A 17,062-nucleotide genomic window follows, 5' to 3' on the forward strand; every position below is an offset into this window, starting at 1 on the left:
GCCCAGGTCTAAAATGGTATGTATTTTTTAAATTCCCCTGCAATTTGTATTTAATGCTTTTTAATGTCATTTAAAGCCTTAATTTTTTCGCAAATTCAATTGATTACTTGTATTGCTTTTTAATGACCCACGGAAACTTTGAAATAATAAAGCAAATTTAAGTGGGCTGTTCCCCGCTCAAATTCGTGTCTCACCTGAATGGGGATAAAACCAACTTATTCAGCTCCAATCAATGAGCTTGTGGGTGGGCTAAAGTGACAAGCTTCAGTATGAGGTTTTCTTCTTGGCACAAGTGTTTGACTGGTCTCCATTCAATTGTGTTAGAATATTTGTGTACTGTAAAAGAGCAGGGGACAAAAACTGCCTTTTAAAAAGTGCTGGGGATATGTCCTTCTTGTCTCTACCCAAATTACGTCCATGCTGATTAGGAGCGCAACGATTCCTTGACAAATGACGCCACGACTATGTCGACAAATGTATTTTTCGCCGACAGACGTCACCACTCGTGTTTTTCCGGAAGACAGGAGTCAGCACCACCAGTGTTAGAATATTTTTTTCTATTCTTGATAAAAAAAATATGAATACCTTGCTCATTTTGCAAAGCAGAGCTTGTTTTTATGACACTATATTTGTGATATAAGTGCATTGAAAGCAGAGGAATGTCGGACATCCAGAGGATGCAGTCTTAAAGGGGCTATATGTAATAATGGTAACACTTTAGTATGGGGGACATAACCACCATTAATTAGCTGTTTATTAACATGCAAATTAGTAACATATTGGCTTAATTAGTCATTAAGTACTTATTAATGCCTTATTCTGCACGTCCTTATTATACCATAACCCTAACATCAACCCTAACCCTCTAACCCTAACCAAATAACTTTAAATTAAGTATTTGTTAATTAGAATATGTTCCCCTAGTGTCTAAATAACTGTAAATTAAGTCTTTGTTTATTAGAAAATGTTACCCATATTAAAGTGTGGTTGTAATAATTTCATGTCAAGTCATCATAAATGGCCCTGATAAGTCAAAAGGCATTAATAAAGTAAAAAAGTAAAAAGTTAAAGTACCAATGATTGTCACACACACACTAGGTGTGGCGAAAGTATTCTCTGCATTTGACCCATCACCCTTGATCACCCCATGGGAGGTGAGGGGAGCAGTGGGCAGCAGCGGTGCCGCGCCCGGGAATCATCTATGGTGAGGATGGTGTTCTGCTGACCTCGACTGCGGATGTTGTGGATTGGTAGAGGGAATACTTCAAAGACCTCCTCAATCCCACCAACACGTCTTCCTATGAGGAGCAGTGCCTGTGGAATCTGTGGTGGGCTCTTCTATTTCTGGGGCTGAAGTTGCTGAGGTAGTTAAAAAGCTCCTCAGTGGCAAGGCCCCGGGGGTGGATGAGATCCGCCCGGAGTTGCTTAAGGCTCTGACTGCTGCGGGGCTGTCTTGGTTGACAAGACTATGCAGCATCGCGTGGACATTGGGGGCGGTACCTCTGGATTGGCAGACCGGGGTGGTGGTTCCTCTCTTTAAGAAGGGGAACCGGAAGGTGTGTTCCAACTATCGTGGAATCACACTCCTCAGCTTTCCCGGTAAGGTCTTTTCAGGTGTACTGGAGAGGAGGCTACGCCGGATAGTCGAACCTCGGATTCAGGAGGAAAAGTGGTGTTTTCGTCCTAGTAGTGGAACTGCGTAACAGCTCTATATTCTCGGCAGGGTTCTGGAGGGTGCATAGGAGTCGCACCAGAGTGTGAAGCTACTGGAATGAGAATCAGCACCTCCTAGTCCGAGTCGCTGGTTCTTGCCCGGAAAAGGGTGGAGGAGTTCAAGTACCTCGGAGTCTTGTTCACGAGTGGGGTAAGAGTGGTTCGTGAGATCGAGGCGGATCGGTGCGGCGTCTTCAGTAATGCGGACGCTGTATCGATCGCCAGATGAGGTGGTTCGGGCATCTGGTCAGGATGCCACCCGAACGCCTCCTTCAGGAGGTGTTTAGGGCACGTCCGACCGGTGGGAGGCCACGGGGAAGACCCAGGACACGTTGGGTAGACTATGTCTCCCAGATGACCTGGGAACGCCTCGAAATCCCCCGGGAAGAGCTGGACGAAGTGGCTGGGGAAAGGAAAGTCTGGGCTTCCCTGCTTAGGCTGCTGCCCCCGCGACCCGACCTCGGATAAGCGGAAGAAGATGGATGGATGGATCACAAAATGCTCGTTTCTTTTTTTAGCAAGTTATTTTTGTTGTTTTACTGTTTGTTTTTGTTGCTATTTTAACCATCCTTTTAATTTATACATTAATTATTTTTTATTTTTTTTATTTAGCATTTTTTGGGTGATTAATTTATGAATAGACGGACGTTCAATATTTATTAAAACCTTTGTAACAACCCGACGAGCAGCATTGTTGCAGTGTAAATAAATATTTATGAACAAAGTTGTAATTATTTTTGATAGTAAGCACATGCCTGAAAATATCTCAAGCTGAATTTAAAAGCTAATGGCTAAATTACAGCCACTGAATATCCATCCATCCATTTTCTACCGCATGTCCTTTACGGAGTCACGGGGGGTGCTGGAGCCTATCCCGGTTGCACACGGGAGGAGGGCCGGGAAAACCCCGTCAAGTCGCCACTTCATCGCGGGGCCAACACAAATTGACAGACAACATTCACACCCACATTCATTCACTAGGGCCAATTTTACGCCTTATAATCCAATGAACCGTTAAGATAGTCGATGACTAGGCAATTATTAAAATAGCCAGCCCCAATGCTGATACCACCTCTTGGAACTTTAGATACATTTTTAGCATCTCTGCAGTTAAGCCGCTGGCCAAATGAAAAAAGTCTAAATGTGGAAAGTGGAGGGTAAATATAGACACATTATACCCGCGCATTACTGTAAGACAATTACATACAAACAATGTTTGAAAAGCCTCAAAATGAACAATTGTGACCAAAAAAAGGAAAGTAAATTTTCTTCCCTGCACATCTTACAACATCACATACCAAGTTTGGCCAGCTTAGCTCCTCTTCTGCCTTTGGTCATCTTGGTTTTCTCCTATAAAAATGGAAAGGGAACAATTGGAATTGCTGTTTTCTCAGGTTGTGTCAGTAGATGCTGCCTACCTCTGGTTCCTCTTGATTGTCCTCGTCGTTGTCACCAGAATCCATATAAATCTTCCTCTTTTTACGCACACGTTTCCCCAGCGTCTCGGTTTCCACTGCCTGACACTCTCTGGCCTCCCCTGGAGATGACCTGCACAAAATGAATCGAACAAACAATAAACAGATAAACAAACAAAAGATCAATCCCAGTAAACATACCTAAAAGTGGCTCTGTAATTTGTTTTTACCTGCCACTGGAGGGTTGGGCACAGTTGGTGCTACAGAACTTTCCCCGTAGAAGGGCATCCCGAGCTACGTGACCACCACAGACCTTACATTGTGTAAGCTCCTTGTTTGGAACAACTTGCACATTCGGAGCAACTTCCACTTTGGAGGCTTCTGTAGTGGGAGTTACCCCAACAGGCAAGACAACAGGAACAGGAGCTGCAAGAAAGAAGATGACCTCACACAAATAAGGCTAATTCACTTATTAGTTCTAATTATTATTTTCTTTTCACCTCAGCAACCATTTTTTAAACAAAACATTACAAATGTGAAACTTGGATAAACTTTCTATAATCATTGTGCAACTTCTAACGCGGTATAGATTTATCATTATGCACTGAAAATGACTTAGCACCGGAGGTTGGTTGTGACGTGCTACATTCACTGTGTTACATTTACTTAAAGTACCAGTAGAGTTTAATTATGTTTCATTGTATCCATGAAATCATATCCAATCGCAATCCACAAAGTATGTAAGAAAAACATACTTGAATGGACAAACAGGAACAAATTACTCTTTTCAATATAGTGAACCAAGACTGCTCCCACACCAGCGCTCTCTCGATTTTTTTTAATACATGTTAGTATTGTACTGTTTTGCAATGCCAAAAAGGGGCAATAAAAACTCAAGTGAGGAAAAATAACACAACTTAAACATCACAAATGCCACAAATTCAGTCGGCCATTTTGAATATTCCGCTCTAAATACCTTTGGCTAGTTCCGTACATTGACATCACTGGAATAATGCTTCTGCACTCTGATCATAGTATCAAAACAGACATACTGGAAATATACAACAGAGAAAGAGAGAGAGAGAGAGAGAGAGAGAGAGAGAGAGAGAGAGAATGGGGTCTTTGATACAAAATCCTTATATAAGACATTAACACTCTATTGCGCGGTTTGTAATGCTCATAGGCGTCCATCTACATATAATAAATATACCAGTCACAATTAACTTGTGCTCAGCTGGGAAAGTAATTATATATACTTACTATGTCATCCATGTAATTATCATGAAACTGTTGCAGGCGTATTAAAAGATGTAACGTAAATGAATGTGGGGATATAAAAGGCATCCGGTCCTATCAGACCGGGGCAGAAGCGGAGGCAGAAGCGGAGGCAGAAACGGAGGCAGAAGCGGAAGCAGGAGCAGATGACACACCCCCTGGAGCACCTGTCAGACACAGCATTTTGCCACAGAGGCACTTTATGGAAGTATCCTCATTTTTGACAGTTTTTTGTGACTTACCATTGGCCTGTGGAGAACCTGGACAACACAGACCCTTACCAAGAGGACTTTTGAGTTGGACGCACAGACGTGGTACAGTCAGTACACAGCTGTGGCTTCCGAACAATTGTTTGCTGCCCGTACGTGCGTGCCGCTGTGCACACGTCTCGTACGTAACTTTGGGGACTATGGGGGAATATTTGTGTGATATAAACTTGGGGAGGTGAACGGTACATTGGGCTGTGGTATTGTGTGTGTTGTACGGGTGTTTGATTTATATTGGCTCGTTATATGGACGGGAGGGGGGAGGTGTTTGTTATGCGGGATTAATTTGTGATATATTAATTATAAGCCTAGTGGTGTTGTGGCTAATAGTTATACCTGTCTTGTGTTTATTTACTGTATTAATCATTCCCAGCTGAATATCAGGTCCAACCCGTGACTCCTTAATTAGCGTAGTGACAGAGACACCCGGGAAACTTGGGTGCGTTTGTTACAGGTGAAACAGGGGTTAGTGCATCTGCCTCCCAATACGAAGGTCCTGCATCTGCCTCAAGATACGAAGGTCCTGAGTAGTCCTGAGTTCAATCCCGGGCTCCGGATCTTTCTGTGTGGAGTTTGCATTTTCTCCCCGTGACTGCGTGGGTTCCCTCCGGGTACTCAGACTCCCTCCCACCTCCAAAGACATGCACCTGGGGATAGGTTGATTGGCAACACTAAATTGGCCATAGTGTGTGAATGTGAGTGTGAATGTTGTCTATCTGTGTTGGCCCTGCAACAAGGTGGAGACTTGTCCAGGGTATACCCCGCCTAACGCCCGAATACAGCTGAGATAGGCTCCAGCGACCCACCGCGACCCCAAAAGGAACAAGCGGTAGGAAATGGATGAATGGATGAATAAATAAATACATTAAAAGTCCACTAACAATGTAGTCAATGTGGGCTCCCTATTCCACCCTCAAAATTGTCTAAATAACCATCCAAAACCCGCCAACATTGCACTTTATACATATCGTGACTTGAATATTAACCAAATATTAGCGATGTTGTTATTATAAGGTTCTAATGCAGAAAAACTATTTTTAGCGGTGTAATGATACAGACAGCTGAGTAGCCCTCTGCTGCATTTACTGTGAGCTGGCAACGATGTCCTGCTGCTTACACACCATCGCATCTCAGTTCGCCAAAGGTATTTTAGATTATAAATCATGCCTCTCATCTGGATAATAGGAGGATTTAGCCATACATCAAGAAGTTGTTCATCTGTGACATTCAATTTGTACCCGGTGATGGAGACAAACACACACATCCAAAAAAGGTGTCTGCGGGGAGACTTTTCCTTGTTAACCTTTGGTGTGAATCCCAGTCCTCAAATTTTAACATTTTAAGGTCAAGGCAAGTGCTGCCTGGGTCTCAGCTGCACACTGGCAGAAGGCAGGGTACACTCTGGACAAGTCAAGGTTCACCCTGGACAAGTCGCCACATCATCGCAGGGCCAACACAGATAGACAAACAACATTCACACTCACATTCACACACATTGGCCAATTTGGTGTTGCCAATCAACCAACCCCAGGTGTATGTCTTTGGAGGTGGGAGGAAGCCAGAGTCCCCGGAGGGAACCCAGCAGTCACGGGAAGAACATGCAAACTCCACACAGAAAGTTCCGGAGCCCGGGGACCGAACCCAGGACCTTCGTATTGTAAGGCACATGCACTAACTCCTGTTCCACCGTGCTGCCCTGTTTAATATTCTAGTTTATTCAAAATAGCCACCTTTTTCTCCGATTACTGCTTTGCACACTTTTGGCATTCTCTCGATGAGCAAACTCCTTCAAGACTGTTGGAAAATCATTTCAGGTGACTAACTCTTGAATACTATGGGAAGGACAACTTTGGGCTTAAGCTCTGGTAGAGTGCCAGCAAATTGTTACCAGAGCTCCTGTGCCACCATACAAAGGTGTGGCAAAATTATTGTGACAGCAGCCTGTTATCATCCCCCCACACTCTGAAATGTTTCTTTTAATGCAGATACCAGAAAATACAATCAACTAGTCTTGTGATGTACCCATTAGACCTCTCTCTGACAGTAATATGGATGCTAACAGGAGGAAGGGCGCAATGCAGGCTTTGTAACCCCAACCCCTACCCAGTGGACTTCACAGTGTCAGCCTTTGGTAAAACTACAAGAGGTTACAAAAAAGACATACAAGGAGAGTAAGAGTTGGTCTTCAATAAGGTGAAACCAGATGTGGTGGAGGTATCAGTAAGGTAGGTGGGAGTAACTGAGCAAGAAAACGATCCAAAACCACATCCCATAACATCTTTGCAGGGAGATGGGCTGACCTATAATAAGCAAAATTAAATGGATAGCCTGCTGTGGAGGTGGAGAAAAGTGTTTTCCAGTCATGACAAAGATTTTGGCTGCACTGGCACTGTCAAACATCAGGTTAGGGTTAACCCTAACCCTAACCCGAACCAGCTGCCTTAAGCCGTGAGAGATACCGCCCTGTCTTACCACTCCGAGCACTGTTGCTGGATATGCGTCACAATGGCGTCGTAAGGGAGAGTTCGAGCCCTCGATAAGCCCTGTGGTGCTCGTGAAGAAAAAGGACAGCAGTTTGAGGTTATCTGTTGACAACTGGAGACTGAATACACTGACCCGCAAAGACGCTTACCCACTGCCCCGCATTAAGTAGTCATTAACTGGGCTCAAACCTGCCAAATGATACTCAAGAACTGGATCTTGCCAGTTGCTACTGGTAGGTAGAGATGGACCCCTCAGACCGGGAAAGACTGCCTTCCCAACTCCATTTGGACTGTATGAGTTTCCCCGCCACATTCCAAAGATTCCTGGGAAACCTGGTAAAATAATCCTTGTTGATGTATCTGGATGTGGTTGTGTTTTCCCCTGATTTTATTGTGAAGTGCGGTACCTGAAAAAGGTCTTCACTTGTTTACACCAGCATGAACTCAAATTACAGCCCAAGAAGTGTCGCCTTTTCCAGTGCGAGGTGACTTGCCTTGGACATGTGATCAGTGAAAAGGGTGTGACCCAGCCAAGACTGCAGCAGTGACAGACTGATCTTTTCCCCAGAGGGTAAAGCACAAAAGTCATTCCTTGGTTTTGCTGGTTATTACTGCAGGTGTATTCCTGTGTTTCCTGAGATTGCGTCACCCTTAAATGCATTGACATGTGGAACCGCTCATGATAAGAATTCAGTGTCAATCAGCTGGTTCCCTGAATGTCAGCAGGCTATTGGACAGTTAAAAGAAGCCTTGCAGTGTTTCCCCCCCAAAATTGGTTAGTTCTTTTCAGGGGGAGGGGGCGGCGCCCAGGACAGGCGGACGTACGGGGAAGGGGGTGGGGGGTGGGTGTAAGGAACGGTTTAATTTGGCCTGTCGCCACCATCACGTCTCCATCTCATCGCTGCCACCACAGCCTGGGGGGGGGGGGCAATAGAAAATAGACTACAGGTTATGTAGAGGGTGAAGTAGGCCGGCTTCGTCTTGTGAAGAAACCTAAAATTTTTGACCGTGTTTTCCACTCCATATGCTTGATATTTTTTCCGTAAAGTAAAAACAAAACTCCTCTCTGAGCTGCTACCTTACCGTGGTAGAGGAGTTTGCGTGTCCCAATGATCCTAGGAGCTATGTTGTCTGGGGGCTTTCATGCCCCCTGGTAGGGTCTCCCAAGACAAACAGGTCCTAGGTGAGTGATCAGACAAAGAGCAGCTCAAAGACTTCTATGGAATTACAACTAAATGGACTCAGATTTCCCTTGCCCGGACGCGGGTCACCGGGGCCCCGCTCTGGAGCCAGGCCCGGAGTTGGGGCACGATGGCGAGCGCCTGATGGGCGGGCCTGTCCCCATGGGGCCCGGTCGGGCACAGCCCGAAGAGGCAACGTGGGTCATCCCTCTAATGGGCTCACCACTCATGGGAGGGGCCATAGAGGTCGGGTGCATTGTGAGCTGGGCGGCAGCCGAAGGCAGGGCACTTGGCGGTCCGATCCTCGGCTACAGAAGCTAGCTCTTGGGACGTGGAACGTCACCTCACTGGGGGGGAAGGAGCCTGAGCTAGTGCGCGAGGTAGAGAAGTTCCGGCTGGATATAGTCGGACTCACCTCGACGCACAGCAAGGGCTCTGGAACCACTTCTCTCGAGAGGGATTGGACCCTCTTCCACTCTGGCGTTGCCGGCAGTGAGAGGCGACGGGCTGGGGTGGCAATTCTTGTTTCACCCCGGCTCAAAGCCTGTACGTTGGAGTTCAACCCGGTGGACGAAAGGGTAGCCTCCCTCCGCCTTCGGGTGGGGGGACGGGTCCTGACTGTTGTTTGTGCTTATGCACCAAACAGCAGTTCAGAGTACCCACCCTTTTTGGGAACACTCGAGGGAGTACTGGAAAGTGCTCCCCCGGGTGATTCCCTTGTCCTACTGGGAGACTTCAAGGCTCACGTTGGCAAAGACAGTGAAACCTGGAGAGGCGTGATTGGGAAGAATGGCCGCCCGGATCTGAACCCGAGTGGTGTTTTGTTATTGGACTTTTGTGCTCGTCACAGTTTGTCCATAACAAACACCATGTTCAAACATAAGGGTGTCCATATGTGCACTTGGCTCCAGGACACCCTAGGCCGCAGTTCCATGATCGACTTTGTAGTTGTGCCATCGGATTTGCGGCCTCATGTTTTGGACACTCGGGTGAGGAGAGGGGCGGAGCTTTCTACCGATCACCACCTGGTGGTGAGTTGGCTGCGATGGTGGGGGAGGATGCCGGACAGACCTGGCAGGCCCAAACGCATTGTGAGGGTCTGCTGGGAACGTCTGGCAGAGTCTCCTGTCAGAGAGAGTTTCAATTCCCACCTCCGGAAGAACTTTGAACATGTCTCGAGGGAGGTGCGGGACATTGAGTCCGAGTGGACCCTGTTCCGAACCTCTATTGTCGAGGCGGATGATTGGAGCTGTGGCCGCAAGGTTGTTGGTGCCTGTCGTGGCGGTAATCCCAGAACCCGTTGGTGGACACCAGCAGTGAGGGATGCCATCAAGCTGAAGAAAGAGTCCTATCGGGTTCTTTTGGCTCATAGGACTCCGGAGGCAGTGGACGGGTATCGACGGGCCAAGCGGTGTGCAGCTTTAGCGGTCGCGGAAGCAAAAACTCGAAAATGGGAAGATTTCGGGGAAGCCATGGAAAACGACTTCCGGACGGCTTCGAAGCGATTCTGGACCACCATACGCCGCCTCAGGAAGGGGAAGCAGTGCACTATCAACACCGTGTATGGTGCGGATGGTGTTCTGCTGACTTCGACTGCGGATGTTGTGGATCGGTGGAGGGAATACTTTGAAGACCTCCTCAATCCCACCAATACGTCTTCCTTTGAGGAAGCGGTTCCTGGGGAATCTGTGGTGGGCTCTCCTATTTCTGGGGCTGAGGTACATAAAAAACTCCTCGGCGGCAAGGCCCCAGGGGTAGATGAGTTCCGCCCAGAGTTCCTTAAGGCTCTGGATGCTGTGGGGCTGTCTTGGTTGACAAGACTCTGCAGCATCGCGTGGACATCGGGGGCAGCACCTCTGGATTGGCAGACCGGGGTGGTGGTCCCTCTCTTTAAGAATGGGGACCGGAGGGTGTGTTCCAACTATCGTGGGATCACACTCCTCAGCCTTCCCGGTAAGGTTTATTCAGGTGTACTGGAGAGGAGGCTACGTCGGATAGTCGAACCTCGGATTCAGGAGGAACAGTGTGGTTTTCGTCCTGGTCGTGGAACTGTGGACCAGCTCTATACTCTCGGCAGGGTTCTTGAGGGTGCATGGGAGTTTGCCCAACCAGTCTACATGTGCTTTGTGGACTTGGAGAAGGCATTCGACCGTGTCCCTCGGGAAGTCCTGTGGGGAGTGCTCAGAGAGTATGGGGTACCGGACTGTCTTATTGTGGCGGTCCGTTCCCTGTATGATCAGTGTCAGAGCTTGGTCCGCATTGCCAGCAGTAAGTCGGACACGTTTCCAGTGAGGGTTGGACTGCGCCAAGGCTGTCCTTTGTCACCGATTCTGTTCATAACTTTTATGGACAGAATTTCTAGGCGCGGTCAAAGCGTTGAGGGGTTCCGATTTGGTGGCCGCGGGATTAGGTCTCTGCTTTTTGCAGATGATGTGGTCCTGATGGCTTCATCTGGTCGGGATCTTCAGCTCTCACTGGATCGGTTCGCAGCCGAGTGTGAAGCGACAGGAATGAGAATCAGCACCTCCAAGTCCGAGTCCATGGTTCTCGCCCGGAAAAGGGTGGAGTGCCATCTCCGGGTTGGGGAGGAGACCCTGCCCCAAGTGGAGGAGTTCAAGTACCTAGGAGTCTTGTTCACGAGTGGGGGAAGAGTGGATTGTGAGATCGACAGGCGGATTGGTGCGGCGTCTTCAGTAATGCGGACGTTGTATCGATCCGTTGTGGTGAAGAAGGAGCTGAGCCGAAAGGCAAAGCTCTCAATTTACCGGTCGATCTACGTTCCCATCCTCACCTATGGTCATGAGCTTTGGGTCATGACCGAAAGGATAAGATCTCGGGTACAAGCGGCCAAAATGATTTTCCTCCGCCGGGTGGCGGGGCTCTCCCTTAGAGATAGGGTGAGAAGCTCTGCCATCCGGGAGGAGCTCAAAGTAAAGCCGCTGCTCCTCCACATCGAGAGGAGCCAGATGAGGTGGTTCGGGCATCTGGTCAGGATGCCACCCGAACGCCTCCCGAGGGAGGTGTTTAGGGCACGTCCAACCGGTAGGAGGCCACGGGGAAGACCCAGGACACGTTGGGAAGACTATGTCTCCCGGCTGGCCTGGGAACGCCTCGGGATCCCCCGGGTAGAGCTAGACGAAGTGGCTGGGGAGAGGGAAGTCTGGGATTCCCTTCTTAGGCTGCTACCCCCGCGACCCGACCTCGGATAAGCGGAAGAAGATGGATGGATGGATGGATGGATGGATAAAAACAAAACAGTCCTAGTTACCTGTGATACTAAGCAGGGTTTCCCGCAGCGCTTTGTTGTTAAGGCTTCTGACTATACAACAAAAGGCCACCGCCTAACCTAAAGTTTTAACAAGCTGCTACGCTTAGTTCTGCCTTTGTCAGTATGTCTCTGCAGCACCCAGCATTGTCCCACCCACAGAGCCATCTGATCGGTTACACGCAGAGCGGTAACAGCCAATCAGCAGTGCATAATATTCAGAGCGCATGTAACAGCCAATCAGCAGTGCGTATTCAGAGCGCATGTAGCCAGTGCGCCTTCAGTGGATTGAGCACAAAGGTGAGCATAAGGCAGCGGACTCTTGCCAAATTATAATAAACAATCCAATGATTTTACTAGTAGTTGACTAGTAATATCATTATGAGCCTGTTGACGTTCTAGAAACATAAGCGACAGCTCAGCTCGCTTGCAGTACATGAGATGAAGGCTAATTAGCTTTTAGCTTAAGGTTAGCTCATTTTGCGGTGTGTGTGTGTGCGCGACATGCATGTCTGTGTGTGTTACGGACAGCAAAGCCCTGTTTGTTAAATGAAGAATTTCCTGAAGCTGTCTCTGATAGTTGACATAATAATGTAACTGCATCATAAAGTCTACATAAACTCCATGGTGTTCAGAGAGTGTACACCGCCTTCCGCCCGATTTTAGCTGAGATAGGCACCAGCGGCCCCCGCCCCCAAAGGGAATGAGCGGTAGAAAATGTATGAATGGATGGAATGTAGCAGGCTAGTTTTGAATGGCAGAGTGCCTGCTATTGATAAAAATACAACATTTACATGAAAAAAATCAACTACAGGCTTCCCAAATGCTGTAATGAATTAAGTATGATGATGTCAGCATGTGGCCCCAAATTTAACTCTTTTTTTTTCAAACGCTTACTTAAAGTAAGTCATTAATTTGACTTTTATAAGTCATTACCGGTAGTTTAGTATCGCAGGTAACTAGGACTGTTTTGTTTTTACTTTACGGAAAAAATATTGAGATATATATCGTATATCGCCATTAAGTAAATGGAGCAGAAAACACAACAAAAAATTGTAAGCTTCTTGACGCGACGAGGCTGGCCTACGTCACCACAGTATGTAGTCTATTGCCCCCCCCAGGCTGTGGTGGCAGCGATGAGGTGGAGACGTGATGGCGACAGGCCGGGTTACACCGATCCTTACACCCACCCACCCCCTTCCTCGGTCCCCTCCCCCTGCAGAGTCACCACCTTAACTAACAAATTTTCTGGGGGAAACACTGCTAAGTATGTCATTATTATGAATTAGTAAGTCAATATTTACTGATAATAAATAAGTCAAATTAATGACTTACTGTAAATAAGCGTTTGAAAAAAAGAGTTACAATGAGGCCACATGTTGACATATGCTCAACTCATCATGCTTAATTTATTACAGCATTTGGGAAGCCTGTAGTTGATTGTTATAATGTAAGTGTTATATTTTTATAAATTTGTGATAGCAGGGACCCTGCCATTCAAAACTAGGCTTCTACATTACTAATGATTAATGTAACTATAACTGAACAAATAGTACAATAGCAATAGGAGAGACTATTCATCCCTGAACACCATGGAGTTCATGTAGGCTTTATGATGCAGTTATATTATTGTATCAGTTATCAGAGACCGAAACTCTTCATTTAACATAATGTTGTTTGCTGCTTCAACGCAGCTCAATCAACACAGAAAAAGGTAAAGTGAAATACCTTTGTTTTTAACTGTAAGTCAATATTGCTAGTCTTTCTCTCAGACAGACAGGTCTTTGCTGATCGTAACACACCCACTCACTCACTCACACACACAGCACAGTGAGCTAACGTTACACTAATAGCTAATTAGCCTTCACCTCAAGGACTGCTTTGCGTAACACACACACTCGCGCACACACACAGCATAGTGAGCTAACGTTACACTATTAGCTAATTAGCCTTCGCCTCAAGGACTGCGGGCGAGCTGAGCTCCCGCTTGTTTCTAGAACATCAACGGGCTCACAGTGATGTTACTAGTATTTGACTGGGAGGTGTTTATTATCATTTGGGAAGAGTCCGCTGCTTTACCTGCTAAAAACACCTTTCTGCTCACTCCATGTTACATGCACTCTGAATACGCACTGGTGATTGGCTGTTACGTGCGCTCTGAATATGCACTGCTGATTGGCTGTTACATGCGCTCTGAATATGCACTGCTGATTGGCTGTTACCGCTCTGCGTGTAACCAATCAGATGGTTCTGTGGGTGGGACAATGCTGGGTGCTGCAGAGACATACTGACAAAGGCAGACACATAACTAAGCAGAGCAGCTTGTTAAGACTTTTTTTTTTTTTTGTTAAGACTTTAGTTTAGGCAGTGGCTCTTTGTTGTTAGACGGCCGCCCTAACAACAAAGCGCTGCGAGAAACCCTGCCTTGATAAATGCAGCGATTTACACAGTCTTTATCCAGCGGAGCGAAATCATAAGAAATACATTTATTTAAGTTGGGGCTGTTGTGTTTCAAATGGGCAGAAACTGAGAAATTCTGACTATCTCTATGGTATAGAATTTACTGTTTTCACTGACAACAACCCTCTGGTACATCTGTTAACAGCCCGGCTGCGGCAGAGATGGGTGGCCCAACAGGTAAACTTCAAGTACACCATTAAATATTGGCCAGGTATGCAAAATGGTAACGCTGACGCCCTTTTCACGTTGCAGGAACAGAAAGCGTAGGTTGCGTGAGCATACCAAGTAACAGTTGACACAAAAGAGACTTTGGAGAAATGACAGACACGACACCTAGACCTTGCCCAAGTACGTAAATGGAAAGAGCAACAGTACCATGGCCAGAGGTATGTGCTACTTTATCACCATACCTTGAACCGTTACTGAAGGAGTGGGATAATTTACTTTGTCAAAATTGCATACCAAGTAGAGTTGTTAAAGACGATGGTTCCAACTTCCAAATATTTCATGTAATTATCCCTAAACAGGAAACCTGTTGTGTATGGAGACAATAACATGAAAGCATGGGTCATTCCAGCAGTGCAAGGACATTAATAACCCTACAACGGCGCTGCTGCTGGCAAAAGATGTAAGAAGTTGGACAGCTCCCTCCCCGCAATGCGTATGCACAAAGGCGGGGTCAGAGGGGAAAGCACCTTTGGTACCCAGTCCAACCTCCTCCGCATTTGAAGTGGTTGGAATGGATTATCTCTCATTGGGCCGCCGGGGTGACCAGTACCCTTATATCGATGTTATAACAGAACTGTTTTCTAAATATGCAATAGCTGTCCCCACAATAGACAAGTCGGTCAACACTACAGCGCAGGACTGGTACAGCAGTCTCATACAGATTTTTGGCTGCCCGAAATGCATCCAGACAGATAGAGGAGCGACATGTAAGTCTTTACTAATACAAGAGTTGCTTCAGTCGTATGGATACCAGAAGAGCCGTACACCGGCCTATCACCCACAGGGGATAGGGCCGGTGAAAGGTTCAATCAGACTTTATTGGGACTGATAATTCTCTGAATGAGGCAGAACAGGCACACTGGCCAAAATGTTAGCCAGCCCTCATCCAAGATGTTAACACTGTCCACGGCACCATTAAGATGACTCCACATTACATAGTCTTTGGAAGGCATGCTTGGCTGCCTATTGATTTGGTGACGGGCTTGGGTCCCACTGTGACGGTGCAACATTTTGCAAGGTTGGCTGAGACAATCCCTACACCAGGCATATCAAACTGTAAAGACTCACACACAACAGCGATAAGAGCAAGTCCAGACCTGCTACAATCAAAGAACCAAGCTGATGCCTTTGCTTCCTGGTGAACGAGTTTATATTCGCAACTTTTGCAGAAGGGCCAGAGGAAAGTTGGCTCTAATTTGCGAAAGAACCTCCCAGTATATGTTCAGCAGCCAGAAGGTAGGGACGAGCCCACATGCACAGTTCATCGCAATAACCTCAGGCTCTGTCCTCTAAATGTGATGCAGGAAGCTCCAGTGCTAACCGAGCAGGAACGAACAGTGATGGAGCCCAACTGCACCGAGAGGAGCCCCGCTAATCCTAGTTCACACACTCAATCTTCCACGAGGAAGAAACAAGGTCTTAGTTGGCGGAAGTTGACAGTGAAAGCATTTTTCACCACCTTAAATCTTGAGACAAACTGCACTGTGCTCAAGTAACTACAAGGATCAGAGGGAATATTGAACAACAAATCAATGATTGAAGTGACAAACTTGCCATCTAAACAATACCCTGTTTGTTGACAAGAACATACAGCCATGGAAGCACATTGAATCTATTTATTACAGAAAATAGAGAACACAAACCAGTGAAACATTCAAAAGAGCTGCCGTCAGGGCTGACAAGCTGCCGCTGTCAGCCGGCTTAGCTAACAAAAGCTCAAGCTAAAATACCTATGAGTCTCAGACTGTTTTTTTAAGTAACGCATTAATTGCTTTCCCTGGTAATAATTACATTTAATAAAAAGTAATTCTGTTTGTAATTAAATTACTTTTTTAGTATTTAGCATTCATTTATTTTTAAAAGTTATTTGCAGAACAGTCACACAGCATCATGAAGCAGTTAGTAGGTTGTTGTTCCTTGCTAAAATCTTTGTGTGTATGTCCTATAATTAAGTTTCTATCAAAAAAAAAAAAAAACAACAATGCTAAAGTTGAATTATTTGCATGTTGCTGCTGATGTTTAAACATGTCCTTTTTAATTTTCCTGAAGGTTCCTCTTGAAGGAATCAATAAAGTACTATCTATCTATCTTATACCAGGCATGGTGGGGATATTTAGTAACGTTAACAGATATTTCCAATAATGAGATAGTTTATGGGCCAAACTACTTCATATCGGAATATGAGTCTTGGTTTTTATCGCCTAGCCCTACACTCGTGTTAGTGTCAATGCTAACACAGTCTAGGCATGTTATCTATGTTTGAGTGTTGCAGTAGGCCTTGGGATTGCATTATGTTTACATGTATGAGTGCAAATGTGTGTGTTTGAGTGTTAATAATGAAAGTGTGATATTTAAGACATTTTGTATTGTTACAAAATGTTTTTCGTGCTACAGAAACATTTCTGTGCTACTAATTTCTTCCATTTAATAGCACCGGTGCTACTCCTGAAAAAGCTAAGCGTACACCCCTAAGTATGCATGTTTTAGTCGGATTGCTGTCATACTCCCTGAACTGTTAAGTGGACTGATTAGAGACAGCTGGGACAATTAGGTGAATTATGTTTGTATAGCGTTTTTTCCTATGGACTTAAAGCGCTATACATTGTGGAACCCATTATCTACATCTTGTCATACTAAAGACTATAAAAATGGGACCCATTACCTCCCTGCTTGGCACTCAGCATCTAGGGTTGGAATTGGGGGTTAAATCACCAAAAATGATTCCCGGGCGCGCCCACCGCTGCTGCCCACTGCTCCCCTCACCTCCCAGGGGTGA

At 46.2% G+C, this 17,062-nt stretch overlaps 1 protein-coding gene across 5 annotated transcripts in view; it reads right to left on the reverse strand.

The window, feature by feature from the left end:
- l3mbtl1b (L3MBTL histone methyl-lysine binding protein 1b) overlaps window positions 1–17,062 on the reverse strand; it is a 67,385-nt gene that overhangs the window by 23,679 nt on the left and 26,644 nt on the right. For all 5 annotated transcript variants that reach the window (XM_061915646.1, XM_061915645.1, XM_061915644.1 and 2 more), the window contains exons 4-6: window positions 3,359–3,554; window positions 3,132–3,261; window positions 3,012–3,063 (exon numbers count right to left, since the gene is read on the reverse strand). In XM_061915646.1, the coding sequence (XP_061771630.1) occupies window positions 3,012–3,063; window positions 3,132–3,261; window positions 3,359–3,554 (378 nt within the window). The remainder of the gene's footprint in view (window positions 1–3,011; window positions 3,064–3,131; window positions 3,262–3,358; window positions 3,555–17,062) is intronic.

The sequence above is a fragment of the Nerophis ophidion genome, linkage group LG11 (genome assembly GCF_033978795.1).
Source record: "Nerophis ophidion isolate RoL-2023_Sa linkage group LG11, RoL_Noph_v1.0, whole genome shotgun sequence".
NCBI lineage: Eukaryota > Metazoa > Chordata > Actinopteri > Syngnathiformes > Syngnathidae > Nerophis > Nerophis ophidion.